Source organism: Danio rerio, chromosome 18 (genome assembly GCF_049306965.1).
Source record: "Danio rerio strain Tuebingen ecotype United States chromosome 18, GRCz12tu, whole genome shotgun sequence".
Taxonomy (NCBI): domain Eukaryota; kingdom Metazoa; phylum Chordata; class Actinopteri; order Cypriniformes; family Danionidae; genus Danio; species Danio rerio.
In genome coordinates, this window is record NC_133193.1 from 10,747,501 (window position 1) to 10,767,257 (window position 19,757).

The window sequence follows — 19,757 nt, forward strand, 5'->3', positions numbered from 1 at the left end:
GCTTTTTTATTTTATTTAGTTTTGTTTTATGTAGTATTTTATTTTAATTTATGGTCACATGATCCTTCAGAAATACTTGTAATCATATGGTGTGTGTGTGTGTGTGTGTGCGTGTGCATGAGTGCATGTGTGTGTGCCTGCGTGTGTGTGTTAGTGATAAGCCGTGTCTGTCAGCATTTGTTGACACAGATGGGCTGTGTTTATTTATCTGAGAAGCCAATGACGACTGTGAATCAAGAAATAGAAACACTCCACAGACTTAGTTTGCTTTTCTCCCTGTCAAGTTCAAAGGGTTGTTTTGGAAGTTTTCTGTTGGTGAAATCAGTATTAATGTCAGTGTTTGTGTGCCTCTGCAGAAGGAGTGTGCGAACTTCATAAAGGTCCTGCAGCCATTTAATCAGACGCACCTGTATGCGTGCGGGACCGGAGCCTTCCATCCCGTCTGTGCACATGTGGAAGTGGGCAAACGCTCAGAGGTGAAAGCAGTTTTTCTGTCACATTATTAAATATGTAGAGGCTTTGGCCTAGTTGATACTATAAATGAATGTTACATTTTCTTCTCAATATATTTATCTCCTTTATACCAAGTAGTGCTGGAATCCTCTTTATTCATATTCTGCACTGGGAAAATTGATTTTAAATGTTTTTTTTAATTGCTTTAAGAATTAAAAAAAACAATTAAAGTATTACAGCATTTGTAATTTTCTAAAAGGTAATGTTTTAATATGCAAATGAGGCTATATTTTATTAAAATTGCACTTGTTTGCATACATTTCTTGAACATAATTACGAACATTGGATGAATTGTTTCAAACTTCTTGATTAATTTATTATTATTTTATTTATTATTATTATTATTATTATTATTATTATTATTATTACATTTTTAGTGTATTTATTTATTGTAAATAAAAGGTTTTGGTAATGCTTTATTATAATTTAAAATAGGTGAAGTTTTACAAAATTGTTTCGAGAGGAGCGTGTGATATAATTGATCATGGCAGGTCTCTCATCCATGTTCAGCTATAATCCAATCAGCTTGATCCAAGCCTATAATAAAATAGACTAATTTCACCCTACTGCCTCATTTTCCTTTTGGAAGAACCACCCCTTCCACCCCACCTCCTCCTTTTCCTTCTTTTACTAGGGGGAGCTCTCGAGACCTTCCTGATCTCTGACTCAGTTATATGCTTATTGACCAGGCGGGAGCCCTGGGCTCAATTATCTCCAAGCTCAGGGTTCTCCCCTGGGACAGTGTGTAAGTGTGAACTCTTGAAAGTGTTATTAACAAACCATTAACTAAGACTATTAATACAACTAAACTAAACTACTAATTTGGGTTTGATACTTTTTTCGTAAGTACTGAAAAACTATTTATATCTTAATAATAGACAGGTAAAAAGACCGTAGTTATTAGTGTGAATTGTGGCTTAAACTATTACCAAGTATTATTTAAGTATTACCAAACCTTTATATAATTTGCAAAATTATATATAAACATGGTTTTCTGTTATAAATACAACAACTTTAGAATATATATATCTTGGATGTTTTCTTACATTAGACTGAAGAAATAAGCATTTTATAAGCTTTAAATATGAATTCATAAGCTTTTATGAATTTAAATAATTGATCAGCATTGTAGGGCATTTTCAGGGATGATCTGAGATGATTCTGTGCTTGTTTCTGTGCAGGACAACACCTTTCGGCTTGGGTCGAGTTTTGAGAACGGCCGTGGAAAAAGCCCGTATGACCCCAAACTGCAGACGGCATCCATGCTGATCGGTAATTTAGCTAGTCAAATAAATTGCTCTTTCTCTTTTTAATGATTTATTTAATTTTAACATTTTAAATGTTATTTTATTATTTAGTTTTATTTCATTTATTTTATTTTTATTTATTTTTCATTTTTATATCATTTATTTTTTTATATTTTTTTACTTGATCCACATGAAACCGGTACCAATTGACATACTTTGCAAATCAAGAATTTTACATCCGTGAAAACATCTTTTTTTTGTGTTAGTCACGATCACCAGCGATCTAGTCCTTGCAGATCACTGAAAAACTACACTTTTGTCAATGAACTGAACTACAAATACTGTCATGCACCTCACACACACCAGTTCCTGATTTCACTGATTACTCACAGCTGGAAGCTCATAATTACCTGTTATGACTTTATATACATCTGACTCACACTTACACTTTGCTTAGTCTTTTGTAACAGTTCTGGTAACGGAGTTTAGGACTCAAATGCAGCGTCTTTATTTACAAGAATAATCAGTCAGGCAATGGTCAATCACAGGTACATACAAAGCAATCCAAAAGAGTAGTCGAGTCACAGGCGAAGAGACAGTTCCAGGCAGCTAACAGCAAAAATGAATAAACAAAGCGAGGTTCTCGAAACACAGCACAAAAAACAAGCAAGCAAGCAAGCAGGAAAACTATTTGTAATGCTACAGGTAAGCACTTAAACATGAGCTTTCAGCTGTGAGTAATCAGGGCAATCAGTAACTGGTGTGTGTTTGAGGTGCATGATAGTATTTGTAGTCGAGTTGATAGACAGAAGTCTGGTTCTCCAGTGATCTGCATGGATTAGATTGCTGGTGATCGTGATAATGTTCAACAGAAGGAATAAAAGGAGAACAGTTTTGAACAAATGGAAAGTGAGTAAAAGTATAGAGTAAAAACCAGCAACCAGTGACCCAATTTAAATCTAAAAAGAAAATGGAAATAGTAATCATAATAATTAACCTATTATAACTATAAAATGTTACATCCAACTCATCATCAGTATCAGTTGTGTTGTGTTTACCCAGCAGGTTTATTTGGCACTCTGATGAATGAATTCAACTATAGTTGGTTATATATAGTTAGTTAGAGAGAATGAAACAGAACTGTTTTTGTCTGTGTGTCTGTTTTTCTCTGGTTCATGTGTTCTGAATGGGAACTCGACACCCTTGATTAATGGTGTCTGATGGAGGATGACCAGCGCAGACTGTGCTCCACCTGCAGAGCGTTGTACTGTTAAATCTCTCAGCTCAGATTAAAGGTCACTCACGACCAAACTCGCTCACGCCGTCCCCGAGCGTGAAATTACCAGAGCCTGTTGACTGTCACACCTCTTTGAGTCCTCACATGAGCCGCTGGTAAAGGGGACATATCGTGAAAATCTGACTTTTTCCATGTTTAAGTGCTATAATTGGGTCTTCGATGGATCCACCAACCCACACAATGTGGAAAAAAGACAATCCTGTAACCTTATTTTAATAACCTTTTTTCTGGAAGCATGTGGAAAAATTACCCATTTAGATTTTGCTCCCCTTGTGATGTAGGAAGGGGATTTTATTATTATTATAAAGTAGTTTTCCCTTTTAATCTGCATGTTTTCATCTATAGTTCCACTGCAGTAGTACATCATTTCTTTTTTTACTATTTTTACAGTCTGTGTCAGAAAAAATAATAATAATACAAATGTTTTGTCCACCGTAGTGGACTTTGTGGTTGAATTTAAATATTTTTAGGAAATGTGCTGAAGAATGTTAACAAAGATTTCTATACTGTATTTGGGCAAAAAAGAAATCAAAAATCTAATTACTAAATATTTTCTGAATGTTTCCAAAATTCCTTTATGGATGTACAGTTGAAGTCAGAATTATTAGCCCCCCTGAATTATTAGACCGCTTGTTTATTTTTTCCCCAATTTCTTTTTAACGGAGAGAAGATTTTTTTTCAACACATTTCTAAACATAATAGTTTTAATAACTCATTTCTAATAACTGATGTATTTCATCTTTTCCATGATGACAGTAAATAATATTTTACTAGATATTTTTCAAGACACTTCTATACAGCTTAAAGTCACATTTAAAGGCTTAACTAGGTTAATTAGGTTAACTAGGTAGGTTAGTGTAATTAGGCAAGTTATTGTATAACAGTGGTTTGTTCTGTAGGTTATCAATAAAAAAAAAATTATCTTAAAGGGGCTAATAATTTTGTCCCTAAAATTATTTTAACAAATTAAAAACTGCTTTTATTCGAGCCGAAATAAAACAAATAAAACTCTCCAGAAAAAAAATATTATCAGACATACTGTGAAAATTTCCTTGCTCTGTTAAACATCATTTGGGAAATATTTTAAAAAAGAAGAAAAAATTTTGAAGGGGGCTAATAATTCTGACTTCAACTGTACTTGTTAATATGTTGTGTGGCTAAATTGAGCTAATGTTGTTCAGGTTTATCCTGAAAATCCTCACCATCAGCAAAATTCATAAAAACATTATGGATCGTATAGTCAAACTATTTATGTTTTCTGGAAAGATTATTTTACTAATAGCGTAAGGTTTATTTTTATGGTCAGATCATCAGAATAGAGCAGTAACATGCTACTAGATTATTTTAATAATTTTTACTACACAACAACTACATAAATGTCTCCACTAACTAAGGGCAACTTTGTGAGGAACTTTGAGTTGAAATAACACACATACAGTATTTTTGGGACACCAGCGATGTATTTTATGAAATCTGTGTCACTTTTACACAAGTTTATTCAACCAAGACACCATTTCCTTTTATTAACCTATGCTTTACTCATCCATGTTTAGCGCACAATTACCCTAGTGAACACGTGTTTTTGATCTTCAGATGGGGAACTGTATGCTGGGACATCAGCTGACTTCATGGGCCGGGACTTTGCCATTTTCCGAACTTTAGGAAAACACCATCCCATCAGGACGGAGCAGCACGACTCCAGATGGCTCAACGGTAAGACACATTTATATATATATGATTTAATTTCAAAAAGATATATACACACACAGTTGAAGTCAGAATTATTAGCCCCCCTTTGCATTTTTTTTTCTTTTTTAAATATTTTTCAAACATTATGTCTGATAATTTGTTTTTTGCTGGAGAAAGTCTTATTTGTTTTATTTTAGCTAGAATAAAAAAAAAATAATAATAATTTTTTAAACATCATTTTAAGGACAAAATTATTAGCCCTTTTAAGCGATTAATTTTTTAGATAGTCTGCAGAACAAACCACCATTATACTATAGCTTGCCTACTTACCCTAACCTGCCTAGTTAACCTAATTAAACTAGTTAAGCCTTTACATGTCACTTTAAGCTGTATTGAAGTGTCTTGAAAAATATCTAGTCAAATATTATTTACTGTCATCATGGCAAAGATAAAATAATTCAGTTATTAGAATTGAGTTATTAAAGCTACTATGTTTATAAATGTGTTGAAAAAATCTGTTCTCAGTTAAACAGAAATTGGGGATAAATAAACAGGGGGATAATAATTCAGGGGGGTTAATAATTCTGATTGCAACTGTATATATAATTTGATGACCGCATTTCTGTACTTTAAAAAAAAAAATATGGGAAAATTTATTCATTCATACATTTTGCTTCAGCTTAGTTCCTTATTTATCAGGGGTCGCCACAGAGGAATGAATCGGCATTGCAATATTTAATATAGAGTAAAAACAAAAGTGTGTAAACATAGTAAATCAAATAAAAACAGACATAGTTAAGTAAGATGAAGTATGATATTATAAAATACAATAAAAACATTAATAAATAATCATTTTAAGAGATCAGTGTAAATGATATTTGTGTCTTTATGCCTCTTAATTATGATTATGTGTCTCAAAATGTGTCTATTTATATCACAGTGTGATTTAAAGTGATGTGCCTTCTAACCATTTAATTTAATAATTGAATTACTGTTTTATATGTGAGAATCAGGTCCATAAAATAAATGAAACATGAAATTGCTACCAATGGAAAAAGACACAATATAAAATACAATTATTTCATTTCAAGCCAAAATGATGATAAACATATAGCTTATGGTTATATATCGATTATATTTCCTATATAAAAATGGTAAAGAACAAAGGATAGAGGAATGGGATTTTTAATCTCCGTTGAAGAAGCTATCAGATATCACCTTTGATTGTGTGTGTGTGTGTGTGTGTGTGTGTGTGTGTGTGTGTGTGTGTGTCTGTGTGTGATGGAATTCGGATTATATAAATAGTAAATTTCGTCATTTCCTCATACTTCTCTTTCTGTTAACTGAATTAGCCATTAAAAAAGAAAATAAAAGCCTCTGGCTCCAGTGAACATGTTTTGTGTCATACAAGCATGCATGTGTGTGGTAAAGAGACCATTGTGTGTATAGGTCATTGTGAGCTTGTGCTACAGTGATGGTGAGTTGTAAAGTATGTGTTTTCTTTCACCCCAAACATCTATAAAAAACAAGCTTAGATTTTTATGTGTTTTATTTCATTTGTTTTGTTGTGCGTCCAGATCCTAGATTTGTCAGCGTCCATCTCATCCCAGAGAGCGACAACTCTGAAGATGACAAGATTTATCTGTTCTTCCGCGAAAACGCCATTGATGGAGAGCAAATCAGCAAAGCCACACATGCCCGAATTGGACAGCTGTGTAAGGTACAGAGACTCGACAAACACGCATAACATCACTAGAGTTCCATCAACCTATTCTCAAGCACATTTTGGAATATCACATTAAAAAAATGCTTGGTGGAGGCAGTGGCGCCTGCAGCCATATGGCCGTACACACTGTGTGCACCTACCATGAGAGGGTGCAAATTATTGCTGCTTTTTTAATTAATTTATTTATTTACATAATTTAAATTGATTATATAGACAATGGGATTGAATAAAGTAATATTTAAATTCTTTTTCATATGTAAAGATATTTGCGTATTGCTCTACATCTTGTGTGTATTAAGCAGTGTGTAAGCGAGGCGCACAACTAATATGCTCTGCGCTGGACTTTAGACTGACTTTGTTCTGGTCTATTGAACAGACTAGTTTCTCAAAATAGCAACGCGCCAGCAATGCAACTCAACACGCCTCCCTTTTTTAGATCAGAACGCCTATGGGGGCACATATGAGCGCAAACGCATTTGCTATTTAAACAGCGTGGTGCAAAACGTTAAAACGACTCTTGCGCCGAGCTAAAACTAGCAAACAACAATTGCGTCACGCCTTGCGCCACATTGCGCCGGGTGTGTGATGGGGCCCAATGTCTGCTTAACTTTTTTTGCAAAACATTACACACAGGGATTTGTAAAACTCTACACACAGTTCGACACCTTAAAAACAGATAAGGATTGTGAGGTTACTTCCTTGTCATTACAAAGCCCCGGATTGCCAATGACCACGCTAATGAATAAATTGGATAAACACATCCACAAGGTGTGGAAGCACACATGTGCTAATTTGAAAACGCAGCACTCATGTGTGCTATAAAAGGCAGCAGGTGAGTACACCTGTATTCATCAAAAATAGAAGGAGCTAGAAGAAGAGTGAGAATGAGAGGGGGAGCTCAAAGAGGAGAAGAAGGATGTAGAGGAAGAGGCCTAGGTAAAGGAAGATGTAGGGAAGGATTTGAAGAGTTGATAGAACTTGAACAAAGAAGACGAGGACCAAATTTGACTCAAGAAATCTCTGCAACACTTATTGACCATGTTGTCAACCATGGACGGACACTGCAATCCTGCAATCACTGCAAGAATTCAACCAAATCTCAGCAGAAATACTGAATTTCTTGAGTTGAAATAAATTCTTGAAATATTGAGTCTGCAGCATCAGTGTTGTGCAGTGCTTGATAAGTTTATAGTAGGCCTATTTGTATATATTCTCCCTATATCTCAAAGTAATCATGAAGAATGTTGTTGGTTTTGTTTTGTCATTGATATGATCCCTTACACAACAATGTCTGCCCAAAAATCTAGCACATGTTATTTCCTAAAATTAGTTTTTTTTTTACAAATGTGTTTTTTATTTATCACAGCAGTGTGAAACTGTCTGCAATAGTGTCTAATCATTGAGGACTGTGTTGGTTAAATGAAAACTACTAGCATTTTCACAAATATGTCTATAAGTTTGTATGTTTTGTAAACAATCTAGGAATTCTGCAATTTGAGTGTGGTCTTTAAATAATTGTGATTACATTTTGAAAAAAAGAGCCAGGTTTTCAAAAATGTGTGTAAACAACTGAAAAAAAAACTGTAACGTCTTCTCGGACATCATCATCAATATATTTTTTATATATAGTGTTGCTAAATACTGTATAAACAATAATATATACTATTTCACAAATATGGCAAATGAGATGGGCAAATAGGGATCATTGTTTCATCCGATTTTAATACAATTAAGACAATACTCTGATTAAAAGTCTGTTAAATTGCATGTTAACAGCAATTTTTGATTAATTCAATCCAATTAAGGTCATAATCGAATTAAACATAAATTGAATTAAATGTGGAGAAATACACAAGACATGTGGAGTAATTCAATTTTAGTGGCATTACTGAAGTGCAGTACAGACATGTAAACACCGTTATCAAACTATTATCAATGTGTAGCGTTTTGCGACAGGATAGTCTAAACACACACGGCTGTTTGACACTATTATCTGTACCTACTGAGTCAGTAAAGGACCACAGAGACCTGCATCAAGAAATGCGGAGGTTTTTTTTTTCCCATATAGCATGCTCCAGAGGAAACGTGTATTATATGCTGTAACATGTGAAACGAGATCCTGAAAGGAGCATTAAAAAAGCAACTCATGTAAACACCTTAATCATATTATTGTCTTATTCAGATTAAGGCAAATAATTTGATTACTGATGTCCATGTAAACGTAGTCAGTGTTTACATAGTAGACATTTAATCAGAGTATTGTCTTAATTGTATTTAAATTGGAGTATTGGTCTTTGTGTAAACTTACTCATTGGCTTATTTAGATAATTGTAAATAATTAGATTACTGTCGTCCATGTAAACAAAGTCACATAGTCAACTTAAGAGATGCCTAAAATGTCACAGAAGCCATCAGCCGAGAGAACAAAGACTCCTCTGTGGAGAAAATGTGAGACTCTGGCAGACTCTTTGGCTCAGCTCAAGTGCTAGTCTACAGCTAGAAAGGTGTTCTCAATTACAGAGCGCTCGGTATTCCGGTATGACTGGAATCCTCCCTGCACCGGCGCAGACAATTGTCTCATTATGCAGAGTGTGCGTTTCGTTTATGCAATACATTTTTCCAGCCCTGCTAATTAGAGCTGATCAATCCACAGCAAAAGTGGGACTGTTTATATTGCTCATGCGTTTCCATGCCAGGTTTTGGTGTAAAGCTAGATTGCAGACAGGTGTGTATACACACGCCTATCTAAACCGATCAGTTATCAGTACTAATTGTCTGTTAATAAAGGCTGTATGTAATGATATAGAACTTTAACATAGGAAAGCTGCGGTCACACTAGAGTTTTAGTTTGCGAAATTCTGTAGCATGGCGCTGTGAAAAGGGGCGGAATTAAACAAGATGATTAGACATTTAGAAAAAGCGAGCGATTGGTCCTTTCTGTCCAGACAGGTCATTCATTCATTCATTTTGTTGTCGGCTTAGTCCCTTTATTAATCTGGGGTCGCCACAGCGGAATGAACCGCCAACTTATCCAGCAAGTTTTTACACAGCAGATGCCCTTCCAGCCGCAACCCATCTCTGGGAAACATCCACACATACACACACACACTCATACACTACGGACAATTTAGCCTACCTAATTCACCTGCACCGCATGTCTTTGGACTATGGGGGAAACCGGAGTACCCATGAGGAAACCCACGCGAATGCAGGGAGAACATGCAAACTCCACACAGACCCAGCTACCTTCTTGCTGTGAGGCTACCCACGTGCTACCCACTGTGCCACTGCGTCGCCCCCCAGAGAGGTCATGTTTCGATTTTTTGATTGGTCTCATACAGTCAAGTGATGCAACTTTGCAGGTCAGAATTCACCAAGCTTGAACTTTGCAACACAACAAACTGCGAAACTGCGCATAAGATTGCATTGAAGTCTATAGGGAGAAAAGTGCAGTGTGACCACAGCTTGAATCTGTTTGTGATTTGTGAAATCAACTTTTCCTTGATCTTTTGTTATGTATGAGGTCTATTAAAACAAGTTTTACAATGCAAAACGTCCCTGTTAGTCCAAAAACAGCTTTTATTACAACCAGGCTGCCAAAAATGAGTCGTTTTGTTCTTGCTCCTCTTCATTATGCATTGTTATGCACAAGGCTGTCTGGCTGTTTATTTTCAACTATGTAAACGCCTCAGCAGATTGATGTAATGACATTGTTTATGATTATTAGCAGATAAAATGTTGCAAACAAGTTTGCAAACTGTCTTAAAAGACTGGTCGAAAGATGTGAAAATCTTATAATAAAGATTATGAGTCTTTAGAAGTTTAAACTGTCTAAAACAGTATATGATGTTATGTAGTGTTAATGATTTTCTTTCAGACACATCAACTTATTTGAAGTAAATGTGAAGTAAACACTACATAACAGAAACAAAAGTAAATCATTTCTGGTTTGTATTTGACAGAATGATTTTGGAGGCCACAGGAGTTTGGTGAACAAATGGACCACCTTTCTGAAGGCCCGTTTAGTCTGCTCAGTTCCTGGCCTCAACGGCATCGATACACACTTTGATGAACTGCGTAAGTATGAAAAACAATGTTTTACTTGTTTAACATGTTTGGTTGACAACTTACAGCACCTCACTCTGATCATTTCCAGAGGACGTGTTTCTCATGAGCTCTAAGGATCCTAAAAACCCCATTATCTATGCTGTATTTACAACATCCAGGTAATAAAACATCCAATTTACACCACAGTATACTGTTATATAACTGCATATTCTGTTATCTTCTATTCAGAGCATGATAATTGTGTTTTAGGTCCCTAAAGATGAACCTGTGAAGCAGTTGGTAATTGTTGTTTCTCTGTTTGCAGTAATATTTTTAAGGGTTCTGCGGTCTGCATGTACAGTATGGCAGATATCAGGAGAGTGTTTTTGGGCCCATATGCCCACCGTGATGGACCCAATTACCAATGGGTACCATTTCTGAGTCGAGTACCATATCCAAGACCTGGCACGGTAAGATGGCCATTCAGAGCTAATGTACATCATACCTTTTTTATGGCTCAAATCAAAGTGAAAGGTCTGCTTGTATCCTAACATGTTCTCCCGAATCTGAACAGTGTCCCAGCAAAACATTTGATGGTTTTGAATCAACAAAGGACTTTCCTGATGATGTCATCACGTTTGCCAGAAGCCATCCAGCCATGTACAACCCAGTGTTTCCTATCAACAACCGTCCAATCATAATCAAAACTGATGTGGATTACCAGTTCACTCAGATAGTAGTGGACAGGGTTGAAGCAGAGGATGGCCAGTATGATGTCATGTTTATCGGCACCGGTGAGTTGAATAATGTTTTTTGGTGACGCTGTGCTTTAAATAGTTTATTTTGGTGGTCCCCTTTAGATGTTCTGTTGATTATAATTAGGCCCACACAGTTTTCTGCAGATTTCTTTAGTCTATCTTTGTGTTAATTTATTTAAGAAAGTAAATATATGCAGTTGAAGTCAGAATTATCAGCTCACCTGAATGAATAGCCCCCTGATTATTTTTTCCCTGGTTTATTTTTAACGGGGAGAAGATATTTTCAACACATTTCTAAACATAATAGTTTTAATAATGATTCATATGAACTGATTTATTTTATCTTTGCCATAATGACAGTAAATAATATTTTACTAGATATTTTTCAAGACACTTCTAAACAGCTTAAAGTATCATTTAAAGGCTTAACTAGGTTAATTAGGTTAGCTTGGCAGGTTAGGGTAATTAGGCAAGTTATTGTATAACGATGGTTTGTTCTGTAGACTACTGAAAAAAAATTGCTCAAAGGGGCTAATAATTTTGTCTTTAAAATGTTTTTTTTTTATTTAAATAATACCTGCTTTTATTCTAGCTAAAATAAAACAAATAAGACTTTCTCCAGAAGAAAAAATATTATCAGACATGCTGTGAAAATTTCCTTACTACTGAAAATTTCCAACTACTAATATTAGGCACCTTTTACACCACTTTATTTGTTTAAAAATACATTAAAAAAACAAAGCATTTTGAAAATGCTAAATACCCCATTTTGTTTGTAAATGCTAGTGTACTGTTTCAATATCGATGAACCAAAACACACACTTTTGAAAACAGAGGCATGGCTATCCACAATCACTCTCTGACTGGTCTTCTGTAATATTGGTTCATCAAGCCTCTCACTAACTATTAAACAAGAAAACAAGTACGGATGCCATCAAGATGTAAATTAAAAGGCAGTAATAATGCCAGTATAGACGAGGAGTGTTTTCATTCGAAAAGGTCATTTTAATGTTAAAAATATTGGTGTAAACACAGACTTAATCAGATTGTATTTTGCTTACAGGGATTTCTGATGGTCCATCAGTAGACAACCTCTTGACTTTAACAATAATTGACTAGAGCAAAAAGCTACTGGGAAATTCACTTTTTACTTTTTTACAAAACATCCACTAATACTCTATTGAACGTTAAATAATTTGCTGTACTTAGAAATAACCAAATATCTGAAAGGAACCATCAAACTAAAGTGATTTGTTTTTATTTTTATAATACACTTTATGTAAAATACAAGTTGTTATTTTTCTACCATAGACATGGGCACAGTCCTTAAGGTGGTTTCCATCCCAAGAGGAACATGGCATGACCTTGAGGAAGTCCTGTTGGAGGAGATGACTGTGTTCAGAGTGAGTTAATAGAGTTTATATGTGCAGAGTTTTTTCTCCTTTAGAAAACCATATACTGCACATTCTACCCTATAGCATGTTCAAAATGATTTATTATGTTCCCCTTTTTTATACTGACAATTTCTTGTGATACTTTAAGGATAAAAATATTTTCTCCTTTTGACTGACAAATTTTTTATAATATTCATGATGTCAATTAAACATCATTAAAACACTCTTTTTTAACAGGAACCAACTGCTATCACTGCCATGGAGCTTTCAACAAAACAGGTTAGCATTTTTAGAGCTTGAAACAACTGATCTCTTAATTCAGTGAAGGTAGTAAAACCAACTTTTCATAAGTGGCAGCATTAAACATGATTTGATTTGGCAAGTCTTAGGAGCATAATTGGTATTATACAGTAGGTGAGGAGCAGGGGAGCAGGGCAAAATAGACAATGTTTTAAAGAAAACAAAGATTCTCATTCACTGATAACTGTGTACAAGTGTAGATAAACAGATTAGATAGATAGATAGATAGATAGATAGATAGATAGATAGATAGATAGATAGATAGATAGATAGATAGATAGATAGATAGATAGATAGATAGATAGATAGATAGATAGATAGATAGATAGATAGATAGATAGATAGATAGATAGATAGATAGATAGATAGATAGATAGATAGATAGATAGATAGATAGATAGATAGATAGATAGATAGATAGATAGATAGATAGATAGATAGATAGATAGATAGATAGATAGATAGATAGATAGATAGCTTGAAAAATATTCATGTAGCTCAGCATTTTGTTGACACAGGTGTTATACCGTACACCAGCTAGATTTATCATGTAGCAAAAACTTAACACAGCTCTCAGACTAGGTTACACACACACAAATACACACACATATGCTTAGTTGGCCTCAGTCTACATTACGCAGAGCAGGAGCTGCTGTCACAGTCAGTCACACAACGCGACAACACGAGGTTTTGCCATTAGAGGCCACACACACACACACACACTCACAGCAGCTGCTTTTACATTAAGGAGTGCAGTGTGAGCTCCCCTTTAGGCGGTGTGAATAATCAAGCAGACACTGAGAGCTTATCTAAAGGCATATATAATTAAACAGCTGGGTATGAAACGGTGAAAACTTCCCTTATCCTCAGTCAAGCAGTCATTAACTCTGTCACATCACAACAAAAAACTTTGTGGTTCCTGTTTCAGGGAAGTCACAGTGTCTTGGCTTTGTCTTTACAGCAACAACTCTATCTTGGATCTGCCATCGGGGTTTCTCAGATGCCACTTCATCGATGTGACGTCTATGGGAAGGCCTGCGCTGAATGCTGTCTGGCACGTGACCCTTACTGCGCATGGGATGGCTCTCAGTGTTCCCGATACTTTCCAACAGCTAAGAGGTACAATGAGGATACACAGAAACACTCCACAGTTGATCTGAGATGAAGATGACAGATGACATTTTTTCCACAGTGGGCTCTTGAGTTCGTCTTAGGTTTTTTTTTAATACATGCCTATTATAATTCAATGTGTGTGTTTTCTGTATGTGTGTGTGATAACATTTAATTCAAACAAACTTTTAGTAATGACATTGCTATTTAAGGCTCAAAACCAAAACACTATGATATTAATAGAATATCTGTTTTTTTATTTATTATTAATTATTAATACTATTTTACTATTATATTTAACACTAATATTCATTTAATATAAATACTAATGTTGTATGTATATATATATATATATATATATATATATATATATATATATATATATATATATATATATATATATATATGGTGTGTGTGTGTGTGTGTATATATGTATATGTGTGTGTGTGTGTCTATATATATGTGTCTGATAATATTTTTTCTTCTGGAGAAAGTCTTATTTGTTTATATATATATATATATATATATATATATATATATATATATATATATATATATATATATATATATATATATATATATATATATTCAGGCCACTTTATTAGGTGCACTTTACCATTACTGTGTTGGATCCCCTTTTGGCTTCCAAACTACCTTAATTCTTCATAGCATAAATTCAGCAAGGTACTGGAAATATTCTTTAGAGATTGACATGATAGCATCACGTAGTTGCTGCAGATTTGTTGGCTGCACATCCATAAAGCGAATATCCCAGTTCACCACACCCCAAAGCTGCTCTATTGGATTGAGATCTGACGACTGTGGAGGCCATTTGAGAACAGTGAACTCATTGTCATGTTCAAGAAACCAGTCTGAAATGATTCACGCTACATGACATGGTGTGTTATCCTGCTGAAAGTAGCCATCAGAAGATGGGTATACTGTGGTCATAAAGGGATGGACATGGTCAGCAACAATATTCGGATAAGCTGTGGCATTAAAATGATGCTCAATTAGTACTAATGGGTCCAAAGTGTGCCAAGAAAATAACCCCCACACTATTACACCACCACCAGCCTGAACAAAGCAGAATGGATTCATGCTTTCATGTTGTTGAAGCCAATTTCTGATCCTACCATCTATATGTTGCAGCAGAAGTCAAGACTTGTCAGACCAGGCAACATTTTTCCAATCTTCTATTGTCAAATTTCATATAGGCCTGTGCAAATTGTAGCCTCAGTTTCCTGATCTTAGCTGACAGGAGTGGCCCCTGGTTTGGTCTTCTGCTGCTGTAGCCCATCCGACTCAAGGTTCAACGTGTTATATGTTCAGAGATGCTCTTCTGCATACCTCGGTTGTAACGAGCATGGTTATTTGAGTAACTGTTGCCTTTCTTACAGCTCGAACCAGTCTGGCCATTCTCCTCTGACTGGCATTAACAAAGCATTTGTGCCCACAGAACTGCCGCTCACTGGATATTTTCTCTTTTTCAGACCATTCTCTGTAAAACCTACAGATGGTCGTGCGTGAAAATCCCAGTAGATCAGCAGTTTCTGAAATATTCAGACCAGTCCGTCTGGCACCAACAACCATGCCATGTTTAAAGTCTCTTAAATCACCTTTCCTCCCCATTCTGATGCTCAGTTTGAACTGCAGCAGATCGTCTTGACCATGTCTACATGCCTAAATGCATTGAGTTGCTGCCATGTGATTGGCTGATTAGAAATTTGCGTTAAGGAGCAGTTGGTGTACCTAATAAAGTGACCGGTTAGTGTTGTTTGCCAAGCCATACTTTTTTCACTTTTCAAATTAATATTTTAGTTTTTAGTTTTCTTGAAATAAAAAAGTTACTAGTTATCAACTATTATCTTTATCAAATTTGAGTTTCAGGTAACCTAAGCCTGAACATTATGAGTTTTGAAAGCACTTTTCAGTTCTTGACCTTATTATTTCCAGTTAACCACAGCCTGAACATTAGAAGTTTTGCAAGCACTTTTCACAATATATCATATCGCATTTTAAGTTCTTGACCTTAATATTTGAGGAGTCAAATCCTTGAACTCTGTCCATTGAGGCACTCAGAAACACCTCAATGGTTTTCAGCAAATTTAAATTCATATCCTCTGTGCCATCTAAAGCAAACATACCCTACTTTATTCTTCATCTTCAGTTTCCAAAACCAAGATCAGGACAGGTCTCACAGTTACAGCCCATGCCATGTTCCAGTAGCAGATAATATTTGTGGACGGGCTTCTTCTCAGAAAGGCTCTTTGTATGCTACTGGTGTTGAAAAGGCCTCACATATTGCCAACATTACCAGACTGCCTCAAATGAACATTCAGGACAAGACGTCTCGAGATACGTCTTTTCATAAAGTTAAACAGCCCAGAGCTAAAACAGGTTTCATTTCAGACACACTTGCACTCATGTGGCGCAGAAATTGGTTTACTTCATGCAGCACGGTGAGAGGTTTTCTGCAAGACAGATGTGTGTGGGTGTCAATACGCGAGTTTCTCTCCTCTCTAATGTTCTGTGTTTGTTGTCCACTTGCAGGAGAACGAGGCGTCAGGATATTAGGAATGGAGACCCACTGACTCAGTGTTCGGATCTACAACACCACGGTAATACCAGCAGTGCTATTTGTTCATTTTTTAATCATATTTATGTGGTGTGTGTGTGTGTGTGTGTGTGTGTGTGTGTACAGATGTATGTGGTTTACAGGGAAACAAAGTTGTATATTAACATGGGCATGACTTAAATGTACTCTGTTAGGGTTTACAGGGTCACACCTCATGTCCCTGTAATTCAAAATGCTTAAAAATACTTATCGAGGTCTTTTGAAATTCAAATTTTGCTGCAGGTTTCCTGTGGGGGAGTTGGAGTTGAGCAATGTACACAAATTACTCACAGATCACTCCAAAAAATTATAATATAAATAGAGAAATAATAATTACTTAATAGAATGCCACTTTAAAGGCAGTCAGTCATCGTCCCAATAATCACTCTCAGAAGTGTTGATGCTAGAAACGTTCTGCGGCTTTGAGGGGAATCAAAGTAGTATTCAGACCCCTTTTGTGACACACGAAGTCTGGCAGGATAAAACATTACAAAATGAACATTGTGCTTGTACAGCAGACCCTTCATGTTGTTAAATGAGACTCTTCTTTTGGCCACCGAGGAGCAGAAATCCTCATAGAATTTGACTCTCTGCCCCTTGTATAAGATTTCTTTCATGGCTTTTTCTAAGCACAGCATCTTTCTCAATAAAACAATGAAAACACATTATAATCGGACAGGGATTTTGACCCTGGCAAGGTTTAGGTCAATTACTGTGATGAGCCCTGTCAATCTCCGGTGGGGCAGAAATGACATCCCGAAGGACACACACAAAAAAGTCAGTCATGAACCGCCTAATGTCCTTTCCCTCAACATCCTCCGGGAGGACAAAAACGTGAATATTTTGGTGCTTCGACTGTGAAACAAGATCCTCCACATTCTCTTTTAAACGACATTGTCCTCAGCTACCGACCTCAACTGAATATTCAAGGCCCTTTTTTTCAATATGGGTCATCCTGTCACTGTGATCGGTGACGCTGGTCTCCATGACAGTGATAGTGGATGCTTGTGCCGCCAACGAGGACCTAATAGAGGCAATCCATGAACTGAGAGACTCCAAAGATTAATTCAACAGTACAGTAAGTTCGCCAGTAATGTTCTTTTCTCAATTTATATAACTCGCCGACGAGTTTGGCAGCCGTTAGCGGGGATGTTTCATACACCATGTTGCCGTTTTCAGGGCCAAGATGGCAAACTTAGGGCTGAGAGTTATGTTTAACACCGGCATGGATTCCTTTGCTCATTGGAGCAAGATGATTGAATTTAAGTGAACTGTTGAAGAGAAAATAATTGCAAAAAATGTGATATATTTGTAAAGTAGTGAAAATTGCTTTAAAACGCTGACACCACATGTCTCTCCACTACATGACGAAACCGGAAGTCCTTGGAGTAGGGCAATGTAATAGCAATTTTTCCAGGGAATGTCCCTGTAAACATGTATAAAATTGTGTGTTTGTATAAAATGCCATTTTTGCTAACATTTTAAACATATCTTGCGTATATGACATGTATTTTATAATGTGTAAAATCCAAACATGAACTTGTATGTCATATATGTCATTTATATTGCCATATATCAGATCTCTATATAAAATAAAGTGAAATAAGTATTTTCAAGTACCATACTCAAAATTGGTCCTCTGCTTTTGACCCATGCAAGTGCACACACACAAGTGAGATGTGTTTTATAAATGAGTTACTTTTTTAAGGGATGTGAACGTATGTGTGACTTTATATTTGCAATTTAAAATAAAATAAGATTAACATAGGCCCAAGGTTGTAATATATTACTTTTTTAAAGTAACTTTAAACAACTCTGATTGAAGGAAGAGCCTCAACAAGTGTTCACAAGAGTCACATTTAAACACATGTTAATACCAGGTGGAAACAGAGCCTAACAAGTTCTAACCTAGCATTAAAAAAAAAAGCGAAGAGAATCTGTTGCTCTAGAACCAACAACAATGTTGAACTTGTAAACTTTATTATTTAACTTTATGGAAAGCATGATTACATGCTCAAAAGAAGGCAATCAGTGCGTCATGCTTCCTTCTTTGTAAAATATAATACAGGATGTGCCTGGAAACTATGTTTAAAGGCAAGGATGAAAGTTCTTTATACATGCCACACATGCCAGATTAAAGTTTAATTAAAGCTTCTGTAATGAAACGCGCTTAAAAAGGTCATTTTGCTACGTTAATGACACATGTTTAACTGCTGAGGAACTGTTCCACAGCTGTTTGCAGGAATACAAGCTCCAGAACATGCACTTAAACATGTCCACATAGATGTACATTTAACTTTCAAAACTGCTGGGTTTTGGCCTTTTAAGAAACCGCAAGGCTGTGTCGAAGGACTTACAGCATCCTTAGCTGCAAAATGCTGCTCTTTGAGCATGACCGTTAAAAAAATAAAAATAAAAAAATCACAAAGTCACTCCAGCAGGTGTTATTCTCTATATTAGTGAGCACCATTATCATTAGGCAAAGAAAATTAATCTTTGTGACCATGAAAGATAATAATATATAATACTAATCTAAAAATATAATATAATATAATATAATATAATATAATATAATATAATATAATATAATATAATATAATATAATATAATATAATTATTGGATATAGTCTTCACAGCTCTTCAATCTAATCAACTCCAATATGATTTTTTTTAAAGATAAAATCCACCAAATTGTATTGTAATATAATAATGTTTTCTGTTAAGAAATTAAAAATCAGTTTAGTTATTCTTAAATACATTTTTTTAACACCATAAATGTGAACATTAAACCACAAAACCAGTCTTAAAGGTAAATGTAACTAATAATACATTGTATGAGTCCAAAATTGTCATTTATGCCAAATATCTTTACAAAATTAAGTAAAGATTGTGTTCAATGAAGACATTTTGTAAATTCCCTACCAGAAGTATATACTTACATTGTTTATAATTAGAAATATGCATTACTAGGAACTTAAAATGTGATTGTCTTGATATTTAAACTTTTTATTGGGCTATAATAACAAATCCAATTTTTTCAGAAAAACTTCCCTTATGAA

At 35.3% G+C, this 19,757-nt stretch overlaps 1 protein-coding gene across 8 annotated transcripts in view; it reads left to right on the plus strand.

Annotated features, from left to right (window-relative positions):
- The window catches only part of sema3ab (sema domain, immunoglobulin domain (Ig), short basic domain, secreted, (semaphorin) 3Ab), a 166,572-nt gene that overhangs the window by 138,514 nt on the left and 8,301 nt on the right, over positions 1–19,757 (plus strand). For 7 of the 8 annotated variants that reach the window (XR_012393569.1, XR_012393568.1, XM_073928845.1 and 4 more), the window contains 12 exon segments: positions 357–476; positions 1,695–1,785; positions 4,651–4,770; positions 6,324–6,466; positions 10,435–10,549; positions 10,629–10,698; positions 10,845–10,989; positions 11,094–11,313; positions 12,589–12,680; positions 12,909–12,950; positions 13,933–14,090; positions 16,635–16,702. Coding sequence is in view for 6 of the 8 variants with exons in the window: in XM_073928845.1 (XP_073784946.1) it covers positions 357–476; positions 1,695–1,785; positions 4,651–4,770; positions 6,324–6,466; positions 10,435–10,549; positions 10,629–10,698; positions 10,845–10,989; positions 11,094–11,313; positions 12,589–12,680; positions 12,909–12,950; positions 13,933–14,090; positions 16,635–16,702 (1,384 nt within the window). In the remaining 2 variants the exon portion in view is untranslated. 8 annotated transcript variants of the gene reach the window in all.